This window comes from Manacus candei, unplaced genomic scaffold (assembly GCF_025592945.1).
Source record: "Manacus candei isolate 608988 ecotype Guabito, Panama unplaced genomic scaffold, ASM2559294v1 h1tg000037l, whole genome shotgun sequence".
Taxonomy (NCBI): Eukaryota; Metazoa; Chordata; class Aves; order Passeriformes; family Pipridae; genus Manacus; species Manacus candei.
In genome coordinates, this window is record NW_026138085.1 from 11117303 (window position 1) to 11140880 (window position 23578).

The 23578-nt window shown below is 46.5% G+C and overlaps 2 protein-coding genes across 6 annotated transcripts in view; one reads left to right on the top strand and one right to left on the bottom strand.

Moving 5' to 3' along the window:
* Positions 1–23578, bottom strand: part of CYFIP2 (cytoplasmic FMR1 interacting protein 2) — a 53709-nt gene that overhangs the window by 13083 nt on the left and 17048 nt on the right. For 4 of the 5 annotated variants that reach the window (XM_051793523.1, XM_051793524.1, XM_051793526.1 and 1 more), the window contains 17 exons: positions 21696–21787; positions 18672–18789; positions 17705–17824; positions 17252–17377; positions 16189–16355; positions 15756–15903; positions 15273–15426; positions 14589–14745; positions 13810–13906; positions 13162–13238; positions 12190–12298; positions 11737–11856; positions 10885–11084; positions 10333–10420; positions 1872–2015; positions 949–1039; positions 139–269 (listed from right to left, as the gene is read on the bottom strand). In XM_051793523.1, coding sequence (XP_051649483.1) covers positions 139–269; positions 949–1039; positions 1872–2015; positions 10333–10420; positions 10885–11084; positions 11737–11856; positions 12190–12298; positions 13162–13238; positions 13810–13906; positions 14589–14745; positions 15273–15426; positions 15756–15903; positions 16189–16355; positions 17252–17377; positions 17705–17824; positions 18672–18789; positions 21696–21787 — 2139 coding nt within the window. The remainder of the gene's footprint in view (positions 1–138; positions 270–948; positions 1040–1871; positions 2016–10332; positions 10421–10884; positions 11085–11736; positions 11857–12189; positions 12299–13161; positions 13239–13809; positions 13907–14588; positions 14746–15272; positions 15427–15755; positions 15904–16188; positions 16356–17251; positions 17378–17704; positions 17825–18671; positions 18790–21695; positions 21788–23578) is intronic. The other variant, XM_051793527.1, reaches the window with a different exon arrangement.
* FNDC9 (fibronectin type III domain containing 9) lies at positions 7727–10301 on the top strand. The gene is made up of 2 exons (XM_051793528.1): positions 7727–7887; positions 8854–10301. Exon 2 carries the CDS (start codon positions 8858–8860, stop codon positions 9521–9523), a length of 666 nt encoding a protein of 221 aa, XP_051649488.1. The 5' UTR covers positions 7727–7887; positions 8854–8857; the 3' UTR covers positions 9524–10301.

Consider the following 23578-nt stretch of genomic DNA (forward strand, 5'->3'; position numbering starts at 1 on the left):
CCCCAGAGAGACCTTGAAAACACAAGAAGCTGGAAAGTAACATTTCCCAAACTCTTCTGTTGGAGAACCCACTTCCACTTATACTCTTGAGCTGGAAATCTCAAGTATGATGTGTTGGTGCAGGGGGTTTTGCCTTACCAAAGCCTGCTCGATAAGGAGGCAGAAGAGAATGGCATTGCCCACTTCTCTGAGGCTCTGGAACACATCAGTCTTCAGCTCTGCATACTCAATGATGTCCTTCAGCTGATGATGGAAAAACTCCAGGATTCCTTAAAAGACAAGGAAGGACAGTCAGGAAGAGAGCAGAATCATCCTCTGTTAGCTTGGGTAAAAAGACAATCAGTGCCTGATATTTCTTTAGTCACAAATTGCAAGCTGCAAAGGATACACAGAGACTGGCATTGGAAAGAACTAAGATGCAGTGTCTTATCCTGCTTTCAGTAGCCCTTAGAAAATAGGAAGTAAGTCATATGAATTCCTTGGATTTCCACATCAGAAGAAAAAAGAGGTTTGAGACTAATGGATGACGTGGTGCTGGCTCACGTAATACCAGCCAGAGTTTCTGACTGCAGACATGCTGCAAAAGTCTTTGCACCAGCTGAATAGAGATTTGAAAGATATCAATAATAAACAATATAACAAAAACATATAATTATAAACAATAACAAAAGCTTACAGAATCCTGAAAACAAAACAGAAGCTACCAGAAGACATTCCCTTATCTGTGTGTTCAAAAGGAAATTTACAACAGGAGTTTTCCTGGAGAAGTTTCCTATACACGTTCCAGAGTCAATGGCAAAGCAGCTGAAAGTGTCCCAGCAAGCCTGGCTGCACGTGGCACTGGCATGTCATGTGCCCAACGTGGTTTAACTATTAGTGTGGGCCTAAGTAAACACTGCACCAAGACGTTGGTGAGCTCTTGCTCAAGCATCCCTCTGCAGCACCCACCTGGAGAGCCATATTCATGTCTTGGCAAGCGGCATATCTTGGGCATTACTTCGATCAGAGTCTTCACATACTGCAGGATGGTGCCTTGGAGCTGTTGGAGAAAAAAGAGAAGTTAAATAGGCTCTCCTGGCATTGGTTTTGAAAGAGGCTGGTTGAGGTTGGGTCCACATCTGACAGCACAGGATGAAACTTTAGCAGGAGTCCAAGACAGACTTGCTTAATTTGGATTTCGCTCAAATATAAAATTCAGCCCAAGTGTATGGAGTCAGAGAGCTTTTATAGCTTCCTCACAAAGAATAAATCACAGCTGCGTGGATTTTCGAATTCAAAATACAGCTTGCTGTGTTTGCACTGTTTGCAGCTGAAATTCAAACAAGGCTCAGTCTTCAGTCCAGCTGGACTTGTGCTTCTAAACCAAAAAGCATTTTACCAGAGCTTCCAAAGGAATCCTTCCCCAGCACAGGAAATGCTCCTTCCACCTGAGGAATAACACTGGATACTCAGATTTTAATAAAGAATTTACATTCATGTAGAACACGTTTCTGCAGAACTGATGTTTTGCACTAATATGGATTAGAGCAAAGCACATTTCTTAGTTTAAAGCACTTGCTGACATTTGCAGTTACACACCTGCATCCTGTAGATACATTATCTGGGATTATGGACTAAACTCTGTTTAGTCAAATGTAAAATCTTTGTGCTGAATGCTGTCTGATCCTGGTGGAAACACTCCATCATCCCCCAGGAATCAGTGGGATTCCTCAGCAACGGTGAAAATCAGACAAAAATGTTTCACTGTGGATCAAGGGACACGACTGTGCCCAGATGTGAACACCCTGAGCCCAAAGCCCACGCCGACTGTCCTGCCTGGACCTGTCAAGGCTTTGGGGTTTCTCCATCACCAGGGTCAGGCTCAGAATTACCAGGCTCTTGACGATCTTCAGCAGCTCTTCCATGACCACCGCGATGCCCTGGTAGCCAAGAAGGCGGCAGATTGTCTTGAAATGAGGTGGCCCCACGAAATTGCGGTAGGAGCTGTAGATGTGACTGTAGGCAATGTTGAGAGGCTGAGAAATTAGAAGCACAGTGACAGTTAGACAGCAGCATCGACCAGACTTGTAAGTAATCCTCTTATCACAGTATTATGTTCCATCACTTCAAATAAAAATAAGAAAGAGAAGGAGAAATAATAAAACCCGTGACAATTCCCATTTCTACTTCTTGGGGCAAAAAGGAGATTGCTTTTCTTCTGTGTAGTCAGATATATTCTAATCTCAACACATTGTTATGTCACAAGGTTTATTATCCTACTGTGTAGCAACAGCACTTTCATTTCCAAGGTAATTTACTCTCCCATACATTCCCAATCAAGTATTTCAGTTCAGTGGCCCTTTGCCTCTTCAAAACCAAATTCTTCTCTACTAAAATGAAAACCTTTATATACATTTAAGCAGACAGATTTTTTCCCTATGGGCACTTGCTTTAAATGAGGTTTATTAAGAAAAGCAGGAACTGCAGCCACCGAGTTCAAGGGCAGCTGGAAGAGACACAGAGAAGATCGTTTTTGCATCTGGAAAACTTTATATCAGCCTCTACTTAACAGACATCCCCACGGGTCTGTGACAAGGGTAAGAATCTGACCCTGGTCTAGGGAGAATAGTACCCAGGGCACTGGCTCCCAAAAGTTTTTAGCAGCAGAGAACAGAAAGTGATTTCCAGGAATGTACTCTATCAGTGTCATCTTGGAAATGTGGAAATTGCTGTAATGTTTTATCACTGGAACATTTACAGGATCCATTTGGTGTGAGTGAAACAGAAGTAGGGGGAACTCTCCCTCCATGTCCCTCAATGACATCTCCAACTACAGCCTCAGTGAGCAGCAAAAATGCAGTTCTTGAAAAGATTCTTGCATGTAGTGCCCCTTCCAGCAAAACACAGATAAACCCTGGCTCATGCTTAACCAAAAGATCTTTCTCAAACAAAGGTAAGAAAACAAAACGTATCCCTGTGGATATTTTGGACTCCACTCTACAGGGATCCCCTTTCCTGCCAGCAACAGAGCAAAGGGAGTGCCAGGATCAAGGTACTGAGGAGGTTTGGGTGAAAGAGAGCAAAGGCTGAAGTGGCAGAACAGAGCAAACTATTGTCTGTGCTTCACCACTGCAGCAATACAGTGGCTGAAGGCTCCAGTTGTCCTCCAGTTCTGACTCACTTCCGCAAGACTTACTTTTAACACCTCATCTGAGCTACTAATGAGTTATAAAGTGAAGTCATTTGCTAGGAATTGGAAAAGCATTTTCTTTTGCTCTCAGCTACAGAATTCAGCAGACCGAGGTACTGACCACACTTTCATAGACTTGTCAGATGCTTTAATCAATTAATTGTCCCTCATTTTGTTACAGCTCCATTGCTCTGGTCCAGCAGCTCGTTGCCTGCTGTAATTTGTTGGTGCTCTCTGAACTAGCAGAAATAAGCACATTTAGAAAGTCCTCTATTTTCCATGAAATATAATTTCTCCTCCTGTTCCTGGTAGGTGAAAATAGCCCTTTAATACTATTAAGTACAGAAAGGCTACCTTGGAGGCTCATTCACAACGAGCATGAACTTTCTCTCCCATTAAAACTAAAAAAAAAGGGCCCTGAATGAGGCATGAGCCAGAGTTTAACAATTATTTAGGCAGACAGAAGCCTACTTTCAAAACTCCTTGGATGCCAGCTCCAGTTCAGAGAATGGCATTTGAGCATCCTACTTAGTCTTCTGTCTGCATTCTCAGATAACCAAGTCTTTAAAAACGTGTTTGGTAGAGATAGAACCAAAGCCACTAGTTACACACCGTGATACATCTGAAGAACAGCAGTGGTTTATGTTTTGAAAAGTGTGTCTTTTTAAACACCAGGTAACACCCAGCCTGGAATATTTGCCAAATGGCCAACACCACCATTCCAGAGGGAAGTCAGTGCAACAGGGCCCCAGCCCAGCCATACTGCCACAGCCTGTGTTGTTTTGGCTTTTGCAAGGCACCATCCCTGCTCCAGGTGTCCCCAGAAAGTGCTGTGCTGCAGGAGTGATCCAAGTGGCCCCAAGTGGCCCACCTTCCTTCCCTGTCTCCCTGTAGGCTCCTTTAGCCTGTTATTTCCCCAGGCTTAGCACACCAGGGCTAGAGGGGAACAAAATATCCCCATTTCAGTGGGCTCATGAATCCACACTCATTTCTGGAAGCCTCTTTGCTACTCCACGGCCAGCAGACAGGACTTCTGTCTGTGCACGAGCCTTGGTCCCCTGAGATGGGCTACCACCACCAGTACCCAGTTGTAGTGCCACTGGTCAGGTTTTCCCCATAATGGGGCTGATGTTTTGCTGCACGGGCAGCGAGTGGCCAGTGCTGCTGCACAGCTGCCCACCTTGCAGCACTTCTTCCCTCTCAGTGGGATAATGGGGCTGGAGACCAGTTCTCATCCAGGCTTTTCCCTCAAGTGGGGGGTCTCAGCAATTAGCCTGATTGGGAGAAGACACATTTTAGGACGTGCATTGGCTGCAGATGAGCAGGATGATTCATCCCTGCCTGTCTGCAAGATGAGGGAGGTTCATCGAGCTCTCTGCAGAGCCACACAGTGCACTAACAGCAGGCTTGCATCTAATAATAATACTCTGCCAGCAATTAAAAATATAACTCCATTTAAGGGTGAGATACACAGCTTGGGGTAAAGACTGTAGGATGTAAAAAATGACACCAGTGGGTATTTTAAGAGAAAACAGCTGAAGGTACATGGCACAGCTCACTCCCTCGTGCTGGGCCGCTGTTTCCAACCCCTTGGAGAGCCAAAGCAAATCCCTGATCCCACCCTCCCCTTGGAGCAGCAGCTGCTGAAGACCCCCTGGGGAGGTTTGTCCCAACTTTGGTTTGGGGCCAAAGGGGCAGGTTTTGGGGATGGGAGGCCGGGAGTGCAGTGTCCTGCAGAGCCCAGGTATCCCACCCTGCACCCAGATCTCAGGAACAGTCATCTGTAATTGTGAGCATGTGGGGAAGGCCCCGGCATTGCTTTGCAAGCTCAGGAGGTTACTAAGGATGCTCTGGAGTGGATTTAGTAGCAGATGAAGCAAATCAAAACCTAGTTCTATTTCCAAATCTTTGAGCTTGTTATTGGCCATTGCCCAGACCTGTCTGAGCTCACCTGAGAAAAGGCAGGGTGAGTTTTAGCTGATAAAATAGATCAGAGAGAGATAATAAACAGTACTAACTGTTCCAGAATTCCCTTGGAAAAATGAAGAGCTAATGAAAGAGGGATATAGAGACAAAAAAGGACTTGCACACAGCCCAGGACTAGTCAGGGCTCCCAGCCAACCTAACTGCAGTGCAACAGCTGAGATGGTGTCTTAGAAAGTGAAAAACAATTCTGACCAGAATTGCCAGAGGAGGGTCTCTAGTCAAATGGCCTGAATATGTCCTGGTTCCTTCCTTCCCCTGCCACAAGCAACCTTCAGTCCCCTTGAGTTTTTACCATATTCAGCTTTATCAGCTGGTTGCTGAGACTTTCATGCAAAAAACCCACATATTTTCTACCTGGGATGGACAGGACATGGACAGTGCAGCAGGCATGGTTACAGACTTCCATCCCAAACCATTGTATGATTCTGTGATACCAATACTGATTTTCAGGACTGTATACACTGATATTGATTGCAACAAGCTGGGTACCACAGCCCAGGAGGTCGCTTGGAAGGGATCAGCAGCCCCCACCACCAAGATCTCCTGCAGCAACCACAGCTCCTTCACACCTTTGGGCTGTTGTTGCAGACATGGCAGCAGAAAATAGAGTGGCTCCATCCTGTTCACATACCGTGACTATTTTTACAAGCAGCAGCAGGATGCACAGGTTCCATCTGCCTGCACACTTTTTAAAAAAAGGGGAGCAAATTCAACCAGGGAAAGGGAAAAAGGGATGTCCAGTGATTCTGGCACGACCCTGCATCCAGCAGTGCCAAGAAAAACATAAGCACTCATGAAAATACATAAATGAAGCCCAATCTAAAGCATTTACAGAGAGAAGAAGTGGTTAGTGAGCAGTAAATAGTGGGTTGATGGTAATTTTGCAGCTTCTTTGTTGGAGACTTCGCAACCTGCTGTGTTTTATAAGTGGCTGAATGACAGATAATGGCTCACTTTCTGCTGGCCACTGGAGCATGCCCATGGTTTGCATCCTATGATGAGGAGTGAGAGGTCCTAGGCAGGCCCACAGCTGGGTCCACCTGCAGATATGGGAAATATCAGTGCTAGAGCAATCCTGGCACTGGCATGGTTTTGGCATCTTCTCATCCTGGGAAATGAGAATTTCAAGTTCATCACTGGTGCAAGCCTGATTTTGGGAGCAGGTAATTTCAACATCACTGAAAGCTTTGCTGCACTTCCCCTAGCAAGCAGTATCAATCACGGTGTGCAGAAAGGTCAGCAGGACCCCTTGCTGGCTAATCCAGCTATTCCCATTCTCCTTGTTTTCCCCTCTTCCTGCTAATGTATCTTATTTGTGAACAACTGAAATTTACTTTCAAAGCAGCTGTGAACACTGATAAACTCAGCCACCCAAATGCCTTAAGAAAGTGGCTGTCCCATGAAAATGCTACCACCTTCTGTAATCTACCTTTCTGAAGCTGGGATTTGTATCCTCAGCTCTCTCCCTGCAGGCAAAGATGTAATTTACTCACAGCGTGGAGCCAGCTAAGAGGTGCCTGTCACCCTTCTCTCGTAAGCAGGACTGAACCAAATGCAAGAAGCACCTGGGAGCACTTTCATTTCCATCCCTGCCCGTAATTATTTTCATCTCTGTTCCCAGTTTTCAGCTCGTTGGCAGATGCAGCTCAGCTGCTCTCACAGAGACAAAATGGAATACAGATCTTGGAAGACAAAACCATCCAGAACTGTGAAATGTCAATCAAAAGCAAGGGTCACACATACTCCCCAGCCTGTAATAGCCCCCCCTGATGCAGTTTCCATTACCTCATCACTGTTGGTATCTAGAAGATCTTTGAAAAGTTGCAAACACCTTTCCAGGAATGACATGAGTAACTCCAGACCCAGAACCAACACTTCTGGGAAAGTTCCTCTCGAGCATATTTTGGCTTTGGAGAGCAGTGAGATACTTGTTCAGAGCCTCTCCTTACCAGGCCTGGTGACACATTTGTCCCCTCCTGGCCACAGACTCGAGTTGCTCTCCTGAACACCACTGGGACTGGCATTGCTTCTCCCTCCTGCCCTCTCACTGGACTGACAGGGGACATCCCCAAGTTGTCTGTAAGTCAGAGACATTCAAAGAAGAGCCTGTCTTTAATCCCACACAGTTCATCAGGGGGTCGAGGTCTTTGAAAACCCAATTCCTACTCCCATCGCACAGTTTAGAAAACATTAAAAAGCTATTGGATGTTGCTGCACCATAAGGGTTCAAAATCTGCTCACTGGCTTTGGCTTAAATCGGTAGTTTAAATGTGCAAGAAATCACAGAATAAAGGACCTGAGTCAATGTGTACCACAGACCAGGATCCCAGATTTCATACGATGTGCCAAGGTGTCTGTAACCCCAGACCCTGCTGGGGGTCAGTGATGGTCTTGCTGGGGAAAAAAAGAAACCCCAAACAAACCAGCAAACAAAACTACCCGCCTTTTTTTTTTTTTTCTGCCTCAGAAACACATACTTCTCCCAGGCAGAAGCTTTTAAGGATAACATACCCAAATCACTCGAAGATGCCTGCCCATCCTTTCTTAGTGGTTGCCATGGTGAGAGATGACGGAGCCCCAGACGGGTATAATACAAGGCAGCGCGTGGGGAAGGGATTCAGCAGAGGCAGGAGGGAGGTGAGTGGTGGGAAGAGGGGAAGGCACTGCCTGCCAGTGGCCGCTCTGTCACCAGCACCGACGGCCACCGCGGACCCGCCGGGGAGGTAAGGGAGGTAAGTGCCTGCCCGCGGCTCTGGGAGGGCTCAGCGATGGGCACATGTGCTGCTCACCTCCTCATGTGAGAACGGACAAAGCAGCTCTTAAGATGAGCTGCTCTGTGAGTGAATTAAAGGAAAGTTAGGGACTGTTAAAGAACTGAGGAAGAAGGAAAAAAATAAACCAGCTCTATTGCATGCAGCTGCTGCTCCGAGCGCTTGGCTGGTTGGGAGAGAGAATGAACGGGGCTCAGGGAGCACTTTGGGGATCTAAAGGAGTGATGTGCTCAAGTGATTTGTGGCTGTTGCTAAACAGTAATTTGTTACTGCTGGGGGAGAGCTTTGTTCTTGTATTTCATATATTTGTATTTCTCTAAAAGCACTGATTTTAGATGTCACCAACCTACAGATGTCACATTTAAGATCCTGATATTGCAGTGTGACATGCTGCAGGAACAGAAACTCTATTAAGCAACAAGTAAGGTACAGAAAATGCAGCAGCAAGTTAAACCAGTGGATTAACCATAATGAAGCTTTAAAAAAAAAATTAGGTGTAAAATCAAGTTATCTATTGATTGGCAGCTTCACAAGGCAAGTTGGAGCTAGTTAAACGATCACTGTATGTTAATCGCATTTGAAGCATCCTTTCTATTTCATGGGAAATAAAAAAGCTAAAAAATGCTTCTGATATAGACAACCAGTTAGAGAGATTTTTTAAAAAATCTAACTAAAGTATACCCTATGCCCCAGCTGGGGTTTTTCTGTTGTTATGAAGCAGGGTGATATAGTAGGCTGGGCAACAGCAGGATATATCTTTTGTAATTTTAGCCATCCAAGACCTAGCATTTAACCTAAGTGAGCCAGGATAGTCCTGAATCCAATGTAAGGGCCAGTAAACCCAGTGGAAAGACTTCACTGATGTCAGTGGCTTTTGAGCCTGTACACAAATCAGGAAACTCAGCCTCTGCCTGCATCTGGTTTCAGGGGCATGATGAACATCGAAGTGCACAACATCACTTACACCAGTGCCACGGTCTCCTGGGCCATGAGCAACCCCTGTCCAGAGAACTACTACCACGTCATGTACCGCCCCAACTGGAACAGCGTCTTTGCCGGCTATTTACGCCAGAACTTCCACCGCGAGGAGCGAGTCCCTCACCCTCTCAGCTCCCTCGTCCTCCACCGACTCACGCCATCCACCATCTACGTCCTCTGCATCACGTGCAAAAACTCTTACCCCTCCAGCAACCACTGCACCACCTTCCACACTCTGGACAAAATCCCCCTGGTTTTCGGCGGCTCTAAGCACGAACCCACCACCTCCATGTGGATGGTGAGCAGCCTGCTGCTCCTCTGCTTCCTCGCTCTCCTGGCCTACGGCTGCCTGCAGTTCTGGTCTGCACGGTGCCACCAGGCTGCCAGGCTGAAGCATCCCGACACCAGCCCTGAAGAAGTGGTCGAAGGAAGCAGCTCACCAGAGGAGCCACTGAATGATGAACTGAGGGAGGAGCTTCTGGAGGTCCCCATGACCACTGTGCTGATGAGGAGCTCCAGTTTCATGAGGGAGAGTCCATATAGCTCCCCTCACTGCTTTTTTTCCTATAAAAACAGCGATGATAAAAGGGCCATCTTGCCACAGCATGGCCTTCAGTGAGAGCAAAATAAAACAAGATCCTACTTAGAGGTTTGGTTCATCCTCTCTTTCCCAGTTCTTGCCAAGAGAACTGTCTGTGTATCCAAGGCAGCTGTCCCAGGCTAGAACACAAGGCACAGACACTGGTTGCAGGGAGAAAGATTTTTGTCATTTGCTGAGAATTTTTAAAAAGAATCCAAGTCAGCTCTGTGAGAACAGCCAGGTTTGATGGACTGTAGTGTCATTAGTTCATCTGCATCAGTAAGGTAGGTTCACTTCAGAGTCATCTATCAATGTGCACAAGAAATAAACTCCACTGGAGTAGTTTCACACTTGAGTGATCCTCCACTAGTATCACATCCCAAGCCCTCATAGTGCCTGTATAAACAATCATTGCAGCCTGAGAAAAGAGCTTTTTGTCAGTATTAAGTAGTTTATATTTGCATACTCAAGTATTTTAGTAATTCCTATTTTGAACTACAAATGAGATTCCTGAAATGGTACCTTCCTTGGGAAGGAACACTGCATTGGAGCACCAACGTGCTCACCTCTTTGTGCATTTAGATGGATGTGACTCAGTCTCAGTGCCAACACCAAGCACAGAGCTGTCTTGGCATCTCTTAACATGGGCGTGTTCCGGGGAAGAATACGGGAAAGCAATAGCAACAGCACACTGAATCTGCTTCTTGCATGGCCTTTTGGTTTCAAACAGCAGTGTGACCCTGCACATTTGCACCATTCTGTTATTGAACTAGTTCTTGCATTTCTTTCTTCATAAATAAATATTTCCAGCATCCACCCCTTCTGGCTGCAGTGGCTCATTTACTGACCTTGGATCCATAGAGGTAATAGGGCTGAACATTGGCTGGCTTGTCCCGCTGGGGCTCCTGCGTGAATGGGATCGCTGTCCTCACAAACCTGTGGTGGGCACGGGAGATGGGAAGTGGTCAGAGCCTGGCTAACTGAGAGCAGATATGGTATGGTCTGGGATGACCTGTAGTTGAAGGCTAATTAGAATTCATCACCTGAGCTAAATGAACTGGAATGCAAACTCCTGCCCCAATCTACTGGTTGTGTAAAATATCAGTGTAACCTACCAAAGTTTCTTCTTATTTGGGGCAGGCAAGAAACCCACATCTGAGCAGCTACCAGAGCTCAAACAACCCTCAGCCACTTGCAATCACTGCTGCTTGACTTTGTTACTATCATCTTCAAGGCCAACTGGAGATGGTGGGCTTCAGCTTCATTCTAAGAGTAATTGCTGCATCTCACAGGGAGTGGAAATCTCACCACAATGCACATGAATTTTATATGGCAGGTCTGACATTCTAGAAAGAAAAGCAGGGTTTCCAGGGGGCCCTTTCCTTGCTTTCCCTCCTCACCTGTTGGTGGATCCATTGTAGCAGTAGTTGGGTAGGAAGTCAAAGTTGAGCTCCCAGAAGACGTGGAGGGTGATGCGCCCATAGGGCGCGGAGACGTTGTGATTGGCCTCCCGGAACATGGCATCGAAGCTGTCCAAGGTCATGTGCTTGCACAGCAACCTGTGAGTCAGGCGATTTATTTCCAAGAGCCACTCCAGCTCCTGCAGCACATAAAGCAGCAGCAAATGCAACATATTACCAAGATGACAACAGAAGCAGCTGATATAATTGCCAGGGGAATGGTTCTCTATCCACACACACACACAGAACTAAAGATATCAATTTAATTCAGTGGCCAAGGCCAATTGCACTTCTGCTCAAGGGGGTCTTGGTCCCATATCTTGTGAATCTACAGGAAGCAAAATTAATTTGTTCCCCACTGAGCACTGGCTGGTTTTCACCCCAGAATCCTCCAAAGGTGGAAACATAATTTTACACTACTTGACTTTGATGCTCCTGTAACATATCAAAGATAGCAAATCCTGTACACACACAAACAATGTCACAGCTACCTTCATCCAATGGGGAATTAAAGTCAAGATTTCCTTCAGTCAGGTTACAGGCCTCTCTTATAGCTCTGCAAAGTCTAACTGCTGACTGTTACCTTATGATTTATGCAGATACTTAATAGTCTGATAATAATGCAATTAAAGCTGCATAAATAGAAACAGTAGAGTCTCAGCAGCATAAAGGAGGATACATGGCTGCCTGAAACCTACTGTAGGGAGACTCAAAGCAGAAGACAGTTGACTGTGTATCCATGGCAGTGTATTATTCTCTCTGTTCATACTCGCAGTCAATAACAGTTCTTACCACTATGGATGTCAGGTCCTCGCTCTCAAAGCGGCTAATGGCCTGGTCTAACGATTTGTACATCGCTGCCGAGATGCGCTGGGTAATGAGCCTGTTCAGGTCAATTGATCTACCCAGCAACTGGGAAAAGAAGAGATTTGCATATTATATACAGATGGGGAAAAGGTATTCTATTTCTTTTTTAACGGACACAGCTTAAAACCAAACATCCAAGCCTGCTAAAATGTGAAAATGGCAACATAAAGTCAACTTAAGAGGGAAGGAGGGAAATGTGGAGCACAACTCGTTTTCCCCTCAGGCCCCAAGCCTTGAGTGTGGTGTGTCAGAAACAGGGTCCCACCCTTCTCATTCCAGAACCAATCTCAATTGAGCCCAGCACCAGGATGCCCACTGTCACCAAATGGATAATAGACCAGGAGTGATGGGTACTGGAGTCTGTTGCTTGCACTGTACCTGGACGTGCCTCTGCTTGAGCAGCGTTTCGTAGCGGTTGGATGGTGGGTATGGGATGATCACCCCGTAATTCTTGCATTCAGCCCGGAAACGTTTGTCCAATAAAACACTGAAAAACAGAAGCAGCGTCAGGAAAATAGAAACATACACTATCAGCTTCTCTGTGGATCTTTCCAGAGTTGTTTTTGCCCTTTTAATCTTGGCTCTGAATGCCAAGAAATTTCCAAACGCTCATACCTCTGCTTACACCCCTAAATCACAGAGCAGCAGGTGTTATCTGGGGACTGCCATGCTTCTGTTTTATGGCTAAAACCTTCAGAAAGATAAAAAAATGTGCTGAAAGACATCACTAGTGCCAGGTACAGGGGTGGTCCCCAGTCTGCTGTGGGAACATTTGGTTGGTGATGGTGATTGCTCTCCTTCTCTAAGGCCAAATGTGACCTAGAGACAAAACTCCTTGCAAAGTTGCACAGAAGACTTGGTTCACCTTTGGGGCCATGAGAAGAAGTTTAGAGTTCATCCGTGTTCTTTAAATTGCTAAGAAGGAAATGTCACAAAGGTTCTATCTCCCCACAAGGGAGAACAAGTCCTGCTGCTTTACTAGGGTGAGGACAAATGCATATTCCTGCTTTGTAGAGATGGGAGGCTTCCACTCCTCTGCCTGGTACACAAACAGAAGTCAAATAAGGACATGTTGTCTCCATTTGCTTTTCTGCTGCTCTCACAAACTGTACTCAGACAGCTACTCAGGATGCCAATTGTTATGTTTTCACTTTTAACTGTGTCTCCTTGCCACTGTTAATTCATTTTTCCCATTTACTGGTCTGACGTGGACAGCCAGCTCTGTGGGACAGGGATGATCTATGTTATTGTCTACTTGCAGCGGCTGCTCCCTGAGGGGAACCTTTTGGTTTAACAGCAATTTGGATGCAGCGATATCATCAGTCACCATCAGCAGTCAGGTTCTCCTACCTGCCAGCCATTGCTTTATAATAGGCAAAGATCTGATCTGCCAGCTTGTACACAAATTGATCAAAGCACAAATTCACCTGGGGGAGAAAAAAAACAAGACTTGGTGAGGGTGTCACCAGCACAGAGCAGCTCCTTTCTATGCATGCTAGATCAACACAACCCAAAACAGATCTCTCATTTAAGACAAGCGTGTATTGAAGGTCACACTACCTAAAAAACACACTGCAGTTTTCACATGCTAAAGGTAAGCAGAAAATTGCAGTTACATTTTCCGTCTTACAGTTTCTTCATGTTCTTACAGGTCCTGGTCTCCTACCCTCCATCATCCTTCCCCTCCCAGGGAATTTCTCATTTTCCTCTGATGTTTCATAACCCTCTGCACATCAGACAGACTCTTCCATGTCCCCAGTGTTTGACTGCCTTTGGCTTCCATGGTCCCCCATGGGTACAGTTAAGTTGAAGCTCTTAATCAGGAGAGTCTGTAAGGTCTCTGGAAATGCTGATCTTTTGAAAACCTCTCAGTCTGACAGGATATTTTTTTCGGAAGGTGCCTACAATGAATTCACTGAACTGCTGGGTGGGGCTGCCAAGTAGGGCAATATGACCCCAGTGAGCTCTTTCTATACAATAAAGATGAAGAGAACTTACTTCAGCTTCAATTTCATCGTATAGGAACTGCTTTTTGAACTTGGTCAAAGCATAGTATGCGCTGTCATTATAGAGGTCCAAGGGGTACAGCACATACCTGAGGGGAAGAAGACAGACCACGTCTTAAATTAACTTTGGAGCATATCAGCATAAATGGCAGGCAGTGCATGTTTCCTGCTCAGTGCAAAAAATGCTTTTTCCCTGACTTCACACCTATCACTGCCATTCCTGCCAGCCCCTCAAATAGTCCCTCTTGTTCCTTGGGTCCTGCAGGAAGTAGCTACAACAGACCTGAGTTTGAGCTGTGACTTGTTCAATCAACACTTGCTTCTTTCCAACCCTTAAAAAGGCTTTTGTCCTGCTCTCACTACACAAAGTGCTCTGACAATGGCCATACAACAGAAAACCAACCAGGAAGACATAATGAACATAATTACACTTGCATAACAGCAATGCCTCTCCTTATTTATTATGCATTAAAAAAAAAAGTGTGTTTTAGGTGGCTTAGCCTGGGCCCACCCCCCTTTGGTCACACACACTGTCTGACTGTGCAGGTGACAGTACCACCACATCGTGCCCATATCCCAACAGAGCAGTTGCCAGCTGCTGTTTATGACACATAAATAAGTGCCAGAGCCAGGAAGCTGCCCCTGTGTGTCTGCTAACGAGGTGTTCACACAGTACCATTCACGTGACAGCAAGTCAAGAAACATCTATTTCCGAACCAAATCCCAAGCCCCAGCACGTGCACAGCCCCAACACGGCCCATCAGCTCTTACTCCATCATGGAGGGTTCTTTGGTTTCCAGGATATGGTCCGTGAGGATCCAGGGCATGGACATTTCGATGGGGAACTGGATGCGTCGGCCCATGGTCAGCTCCAAGAAGAATTCCCGGAACCAGAGCTGGGACAGGTCGCAGCACTGCTGCAGTGCTTCTGAAATGCAGAGGAGATCCCCCCGTGGGAGGGCACCCACGTGTTACCCCCATGGGGACAGCAGTGAGGACATTGCACAGGATGTGCATTGGAGGACATTTTTCTAGGATGTCTCCTTTTAAATCCAGACCATGTCTATGCTGTCTGAGCACTTTGGAATGGAAGAAGAAAGAAGGGATCATCCCTTTTGCCCCAGAGCTTCAGGGGGAACACTTCAATGGCTCAGAGTTACTCTCATTCTGAAAATCTCTGAAATCTTCCAATTTCTTCTGTGCCCAGGGGCTCAGAAGTTTGTCTGGGACAGAAAGAAAAGTCCAGTCCTAGAAAATACACTACTATATGTGGCTATTTGCTGTTGCTGACTCAGTCTTGTTCATAGAAACATACCTGAATCAGGCAGAAGTAGGATATTTGGGAAAAAACAAGGAAAATCTTCTGCATAGGTCAATGAGGACCAAAGCTGATCCACCTTTGCCTTTCTGAGCATGAAAGAGTTGGATTCAAGCCTCCCCCTGCCATAATCTCACCACTGATGTTGAGAAGGTGGGTGAAGAAGAAGGACTGCTTATGGAACTCCTCAATGGCCAAGACTATCGGCCCATCCAAGCTGCTCCTCAGGGTCTTCTTTGAGCCACTCTTGTCTGCTATCAGGGACTCCAGCATGGTCCTCACCATGTAAAGCTTTGGAAGAAGGTGGATATGCAGTTACTACTCTCCATGAGACACCACCACACAAAGCTGTGGAGTTCTGGAACAAAAAACGCTTCTCCCAGGTGGTGACCACTCTCTGCACCCATAAGCAACTACCCATCAGAGCTAGATAAAATTACAGCCCTAAAAAGGGAAGCTTTGGGAACTATACAACAAATTAGGCACCAAAGCCACATTTAATGCAATAATATGAAGACTGTGGAAAAGACATGGAAACAGCTGCTAATCCACAGGGTGGGAAGATTCTTACATGGCTGTAAGACCATTAATTCCCTACACAGATTCAGACATTTACATACCTGTGTGCTTGATGGTCCAACTGCTCGTCGTGGGACTTTAATATCAAATCCACCTTTAGGATCCTTCTCACCTCTCAGGCAAGGATCATTTGGAGGCTCTCGACCTCCCTCCCAGTCACAGATCGTCTTCCGAATTGCCTGAAGGACACTGGAGTGGGTGGGAGAGGGAAAGTAGTGCTTAAGCTTGATTTTACTTCAAGATGAAAATATTCACTGCTGTGCACACATGGGAGCTAAAATATCTAAGGTGGGGACATACACAGTTGTTATTGGTGGAGTCATGCCCAAGAGTCACCTCGGGAGGAGCTGCTGGCCCAGGAATGTTGGCTGCTTGTTTACTGCTGAGTGCACGCAGGGCCACAGGCTTATACAGTATAAATGTGTTCCATAAATAAACACACGGGCTTTGCATTGCATTCAGGGACGGACTGACCTGATCAGGACGTTCTTCTTCTTCCTGACGGCCTGGCGGAGCGGCTCCCGCAGGGTCACCTGGGCGAAGTCCTGCAGGGCCGCGTAGATGGTGTTGCGGATGGCCTGGTTAAAGACACTCTCCATCCGGCCCATCAGCACCTGCAGACCTTTGATCATGGCAATTACCTGAAGCAAAAATTAAAACCAGAGGTATCTGATGTTTTCCTGTTGCATGAAGAGGTCCATAAATCCAGCATTAGGAGATTTAGGGGCTGAACTAATTCTACTCAAGTTACATAGGTCCAGTGATTAGGCAGCTAATTTTTTGGTGTTAGCTGCTTTACAGATCACAACAAGCTGAGGACAGGATTTACACCATCAGTTTCTTCCAAATGACCCCTGTCCCCAGGCAGGCTTTGTTTCCACTCCTGAGCTCTTGCTATCTTTAATAAAACACAATCCCAGGAAACTGCACACGCTCCACATGTGGGTGCAGCTTGCACAGACCTGCATTCACACCAGGGCACAGATTTCCTTGTCCAAGAGTAGAGAGGAGCGAGCCACAAAAGTTAAGGCAATATTCAAACCACCTTGGGCTGTGTAAGGCAAGATGAAGGTGTGAGTGCCTCCCATAGCTAGGCTCAGAGGACTATTTGCACCATCTACAGAGAGCTGGACCAAGAGCTGATGGGTCCTGGGGACTGGCTGAGGATCTCGTGTTTGCACAGCTCCTGAACATAGCTGCTGATCTTGCTCTGCAAGCCCACTGCATTGGGTTTGTGTGGCATGTTTTTGATAGCAGGGGACTACAGGGGTGGCTTCTGTGAGAAGCTGCTGGAAGCTTCCCCCATGTCCAATAGAACCAATGTCAGCCGGTGCCAAGACAGACCCGCTGCAGGCCAAGGGCAAATTAAGGGCCAAATTAAAGGACGTGGGAACCCTTAATCCTTTAACATGGGCCACAGGGATGAGGAACTGGCAGAGTACAGTAAGATACCCTTCCGTCCTCTTCCCCTGGCCTGAGGAACATGCACAGGAAACCAGCAGTGGCTGGTTTTGAGTCTCGTGCACTTGGCACCTACCTCCACAAAGGCAAACTTCTCTTCACTGGTATAGTTGTACCGGGTGGCTCTCTCATACTCTTCAGCTGTTCCTGGGCAATCCTTGTTACAGAATTTATCTGTGGGATGAACCAGCTTCCAAGAGTACTAGAAGATGGAAAGAGACAATGTCAACATTGCAATGAGAGAGAAGCTGGGCTGGAAAGACTGAAGAGGGCCTGTGCTCTCTTGGGGAAATCACACAGGAAATCACTCCCTAGACATCACCACAGTTTTCAGGTCCAGGGTAAGACGACCAAGCTCTTTCTCCATTTGACGCTCGGGGTGTTCAGGGTCATTAGCTGCCTGATCCCAGTGTGTCTGTTAATGGCTTAGTTAGGTGGCATGAAAGCAAGCTCACCTTCCCACAGTCTGTTACATGCCATGTTAAAACATCCACGCTCACCTGGGAAGAGGAGGACATTACACACTCACCACTTCCATGACGTGGGCACTCCACTTGGACAGCAGCTGCAGTCCCCGTAGAGCGAGATCAAAGAGCTCTCTGTACTCTTCATCAGATTTCTGGCTGTCAAGTCCTGAGCCAGTGACCACCTGCAGGACATCACATCACCTCAGGGTTAGACTCAGCAACTTGCTGCAGGGGCCTCACTCAGCCAACAGATCCCAGCTGAAATTAATTCCCTGTGACCTTACAATCAGGCTAAAATTGAGTAGGGCATATACTGTCCTTCAGGAAAAGGGGTATAACTTGGCAAGACTCTATTCACCCAGGCAGAATCCATTTCCTGTAGAGAAATGAGTCTGACCTGTAACCTCAGAGCAAATAACTTACTCTTCTTATTCCACTTTCCCACTCCTTTTAGATGGTCTAATACTACTGAAATCCTTGAGAATCCTTTACTGATTAAAAGTTCAAATAAGCACTTACAAGTGCCAAAAAGGAAAAGGCTCAGTATACTACAATTGATTAAACAAACACTGATTAATGAGGATCACACATTTGCAAAAAACAGTCCCAGTGGCATCAGAGAGAGCACTGGCACTCAGTAATGAAAAGAACAGAGATGCCCTTGTGAACTTTCCTCAAAGCCCTGCCTGAGAGCTCTGTGTAATAGAAAAGCCCTATTTGCAAATCATTGGTGTTCTGACATCTGGTTGATAATAAACATTTAATTGCCAATTTTTTTCTGCTTATTATAATGAATCTGTGGTCAAGGAGCAGAAGCTGTTGCAAGAGATCTTCTACTGCACATGATTTTGCACCTACAAGAACCTTTCATAACTTGCTTTTTTATTGCTGGATGGAGAAGTGGTTTGTTCCATCCACCTCCTTCGTCCCTCTCACTGTGGCAGACCATACTCCTGCTACATTGTTCTCTCCCATCCTCGTCCACCTACCGAGCCTGATTACAGTGGCTACACCCTGTGAGTGACTGACCTCGCTGTTGCTGTAGCGAGCGAGCTCCGAGATGAAGCGGATGTGGTCATCTCGGATCTGCACCATCTGCTCACAGATGTTGTACTGGGGGCTTATGCTGCTCTGAGTGCACGTCCACCTGGGGAGAAAAGCAAGGGTGTCAAGGACAGGGCACAGGGCTGCACTCAGACACCCCAGGGACAGCTGCTCTCTTCACTTCAACATGCTCCAGACATGCCACCTTCAGGGCAAATGTCAGCCTGTGTTGTCTCTCATGGCCCCTGGTGTGTGTGGTCTTCTAGAGGTGGTCTGATGGGGATACTTGCCTCACCTTTCAACCTGAATATCTCTGCTCCATCCACCCTGAAGACTGCTGTCAAGGCTGGGCTCATCTACCCCCAAGAGCAGAGATGGCTATTTCCCAGACCATCACTGGACGAGCTTTCGGGGAAGGATGAAATTCAAAGACTTGGCATCATTTTCATCCTTTCTGCTAAACCTAAGGATAATCATCCCCTTAGAGATCATCCCTCCAGCTCTGGGTTATGCTGCCTTCTCCTGCAAGGAAAAACTCTGCAAGGGGCCAGCAAAGGAATAGCTCTCCCACTCTGTTTTTTGTTCTGGCTCATGCTACAAGCTCAGTGAACAACTTTGAGTATAAATGACAAGCAGAATATGATTAACTGAACTAGATTTTCATTTGCATTGAGCTACAGGTATCATGTAACAGTACAATGACATCCTAAAAGAAGGTAGCACTCCTCTTGCAAAGGCACAGTCATATGAAGGAATGGTACAAACCAAGTCTATTAATTTAGTATCTTTTTCCCTGTAAGGTATTAGCCCCAGACACAGAACCAGAACAGCTCCACCAAAAGGGTTTGTGCAAGCAAATGTCTGTCAGCAAGATTCTCATGTCTTACTCTGTCAATACAATGTAAAAGTTCAGATTATGCTTTTTTCCCCCCTAAATAATTGCCCATCTTATGACAGATAGTCATGTTCTCCAATCTAGACTGGCCATACCAAAGGAAGGTGAGAAACCTGCCTCTGATATGGACATAGACATGAAGACACATCCCTACAGGTAACTGCACTTGTTGACAGAATTTGTGGTATTAGAAGGTCCTGGAGGTGCTGGGCCATGTCATCCCTGGTGAAATCCATCCTCCCACAGCCCCATCGTTCGACTCTTACCCGTTTCCATGTCCTGTGCTCCCCACCGGACAATCGGCAGGTTAGCAGGAATGGCCAGGGCTGCACCAGCCCTCCCTGCCACACACAACCTAGTCCACAGTGCAGAGACAAAGCGCCATGCAGGAAAAACACCAATTAATTCCACTTTCATGGAGACAAGGAGGGAAAGAAAGTGACAAAAACAATATTAGTAAGAAATGGGGATTATATGGAACCACCTTGGCAGAATTAGTGTTGGGAGTCCCATGCAATTTGCTGGGAAAGTGAGTGAGGAAGAAACACTGGTTAGTAAGGTACGGCACACAGACCTGGTAAGACAGATTTCAAGACAGACATTAAAATCGTGAACAGGTAAACAGCCCGCGAGCTACCTTGGTTTTGAGATGAGAAAATGAGGAATGCTGCTGACACATGTTTCGTTGAAACGTGCTTTCTGAATGATTCGAGATAAAAAGTTGCAAAATCTTTAACGATTTTTCTCTTCTGAATTTTAAAAAATATTCTTTAAATTTACGTTACGCAGAATGATTTTTTTTGTCTTTTTTTTTTTTTTTCAATTTGAATTGAAAACCTTTTGTTCAGGACGTTTTGCCATGTTATTTTCAAATCTCTCCTGAACAATTAATCGGCACTTTTCAACCTGCCTTTGTGGGGGCAAGGGAGGGTTGCTCCTGGTGGGCAGAGAAGCCAGACCCTCCGGGGTGGAAGGGGACAAGCAAACAGAAGCGATGAGACTGCAGGTTAGTTCCTGTCCTGCTGAAGAGACAGTCCAGCCTCACTGTTTCTCACAGACACCGGAGAAATCTGACTTCCATGCAATACAGTCCCATGAAAGGCCACAGCCTGATGAAAGCCAGGCTGCCACCAGCCACTACAGCCAGACACAGCTCAGACGGGCTTTGCTTATGTGTGGTTGCAACTCCCATTCCAAGGATATCCAAACCTAACACCAATTCTTCCAGCAATACCTCAGCGTGATGCAAAGCTACAAAGACAAGTGGAGCCTTGCACATGCCTGGTGTGACTGAAACAACGTCTGTGAATTCATCTGACAGGAGCAGCAAACTGCCTGTGAGCCCAGGCTGGGAAGCAGTGCTTTACACTGCCATGCTACTCCTGAGCTCTCCACAGACTCCATTTCTGCCCTTCTTGCACAATATTTGGAATCACAGAATCACTTAGGTTGGAAAAGACCTCTAAGATCATCAAGTCCAACCTTTGACTGATCACCACCTGTCAACTAAACCACAGCACTAAGTGCCACGTCCAGTTGTTTCCAGTTCATCTGAGCCCCTCAGTTCCATCCTCATTCCTGCTGTCCTTCTTCATGAAACCTGCCTGAGCTAGAGGAGACACCCTGGCTACTGCAGAGATCCACTGCTGTGTTCATGCTCTGGAGGATTTTGTCCTTGAGATGCAAAATGTGGATTAAAATCTCTCCAGAGCAGGGACACGCTGCTCACACTCACACACCTCACAAGCACTCAGCACTGCCCCGATCCGTGCACCAGATGCCTTTCCTTCCTCCTGCCTCACTAGTGGCCACCCAGCTCCCTCCCAGCCCTCTCCAGTGGGCACAGAGGTACAGGCATGCCCGCTCCCCTGCCTGCTCACAGGGGGATGGTTACACGTGGGTTCGGAGCTGGCTGCACACACAAGCACTCAGGGCTGGTGAGGACATCTTCCCATGCAGGGACAGGGACACAGGAGCACACAGAGCTGGCACTCACACCTCACAGGGACACACACGGGTACCCGTGCACAGACCTCACGCACACCACAGAGCTGCAGCTCCCACGGCTCTCAGGACACACACAGAAGCCGAGAGACATTATGGCAGGCACTCACTTGGATTTGTTCTCCTCATAGTGAGCACTGGTCTTAATGTATCTGGCCAGTTCTATCTGCATATCGCCGAATAAAGGAACCACCTGCAGCTGCTGGAAAAGAAAACAAAAGATGGTTGAAACATGGCAGAGAGAGCGAGCCTGGCCCCAGTGCAACACAAGGGACTATGGAAAGGCATCCTGCATCTCCAAAGCTTTGGAAAGTGTCAGGCTGTTTAAAGCAAGGTGCAAACCTGGGCCCAGGGTCATTTCCCACCTAGTAAGAGACTGAAAACGATCACAAGGCTTTCTCTGTGAGGAAGATCATCCCCTGTGAGTGCTCTGGAGCCCTGGGCTCGCTGATACCAGGCTGGTAATGGCCAGAACAGTTCAGTGCTGTAACCAGACAGAGGATAGGCTCTTCTTACAACAAAAAGAGAGAAGCACATTCCTGAGCAGAGCTTATTGTCTCCCAGCATAATCCTCCAAGAGAAGAGAGGGATGAAAAGCCAGCACATTGGTATTTCGGACACCCATGGATGTGGCAACTTTGCCCAGGCACTCAGAGTGTACTTTAGCACTGTGGATGCTTGTGATGTGTCTTAAAACTTCTCCATAAAGAGAAAGACACAGGCAGTATAACATGGCTTTACTTGCCCTTTACATCTCAGGAGGATTTGGACGGGAAATAAATTCAAAGCGCACTGAACGTACCTCAAGCTCAAACAGGTCCCTGCTTCACTAAGCTTTCAGCTGCAAACAAAATTCAAACAAGAGCTACCAACATTTCATCAATAAAATATGAAGCTTCAACTTCACCCAGCTAGAAAAGCCTTGCCCCAAAATTCAGGGAAGATGATGGCAAATTCCCTGTCCTGTTATCACACGGTTCTCTTCTCAGGGTGAGTTGTGTGGAGGGTGTGTAATGCTGCCATCAGGAATTCCCAGCAGCACTTCCATAAAAGGTTTAAATGAAGGGGTAGTTCATTTTCACTACTCAAATTCCTGGTCAATCCACTAGAAATTTAATCAGAAGGCAATAAGCAGATGTAGTAAGAGGAGTAGTTGGTCTTTCCTTATTGAGATCTGATAGTCTGGAGTGGTACTTAACTGATTAGGTGAGACCACAGCAGATGCTGGAGAAGTGCAAATGGAAAAAAAAGCTGTAAAGGAGAAAGTTATTCCATGCAATGGAAAATATTTTACCTGGTTCTCTGATGGCCCACAGCATTTTGCAACAAAGAGCAAATCTGTTTGAATGCACCAAGATGACCAAACTCTACAGATTACACTGAAGGCTTGATTTAAACTGAGATTTAGTTGAATTAGCAAAGCTGACGTAGGGAAAACCCTGAAGACTCTGAGGAAAGGCATGATAAATCACCTCTGCAGAGCTGCAGTCCTCAGCAGTCTGCCCAGTGACTGGAGGGTATTTGACCACCTCATTACTGCCCCATCCATGAGGTTATGGTGTTTGTGGCCCCTTGCTCTCAGGGCTGTCTCCAGGAGATGGTGCAAATTGGGGTCAATAGGTCCCCACTTGCTCAGGGCAAGGATGCAGCAGCTGGCACACAAACCTTTCATGAAACCAGGTACCTGGGCTCACCTGTTCCCTCCCCTGCACAGACCCAGCACACCATCTATAAACTGAACCTGCGGGCAATAAGCAGGGAAGCATCCTCTATCCAACACCACAACCAATCCCTTCTTCCAGATTCCTCATCTGATCTTTGGGTAAAGCAGGAGGGAGAATCCACCGTGCTGAAAGACTGATGGGGAAGGAGCACTCTGTGCCCTCCCCAAATTATCATCTTCTCATTTTCCCTGATGTGGAGCAAATGCTGGTAACAGAAAATAATCTTTCCATCTCAGGAGAAAGATTAATACAGTGAAGGCAAAAGGACT

Coding starts and splice junctions, on each gene's coding strand:
- FNDC9 (XM_051793528.1), top strand. CDS start 8,858: ATGATGAACATCGAAGTGCACAACATCACTTACACCAGTGCCACGGTC.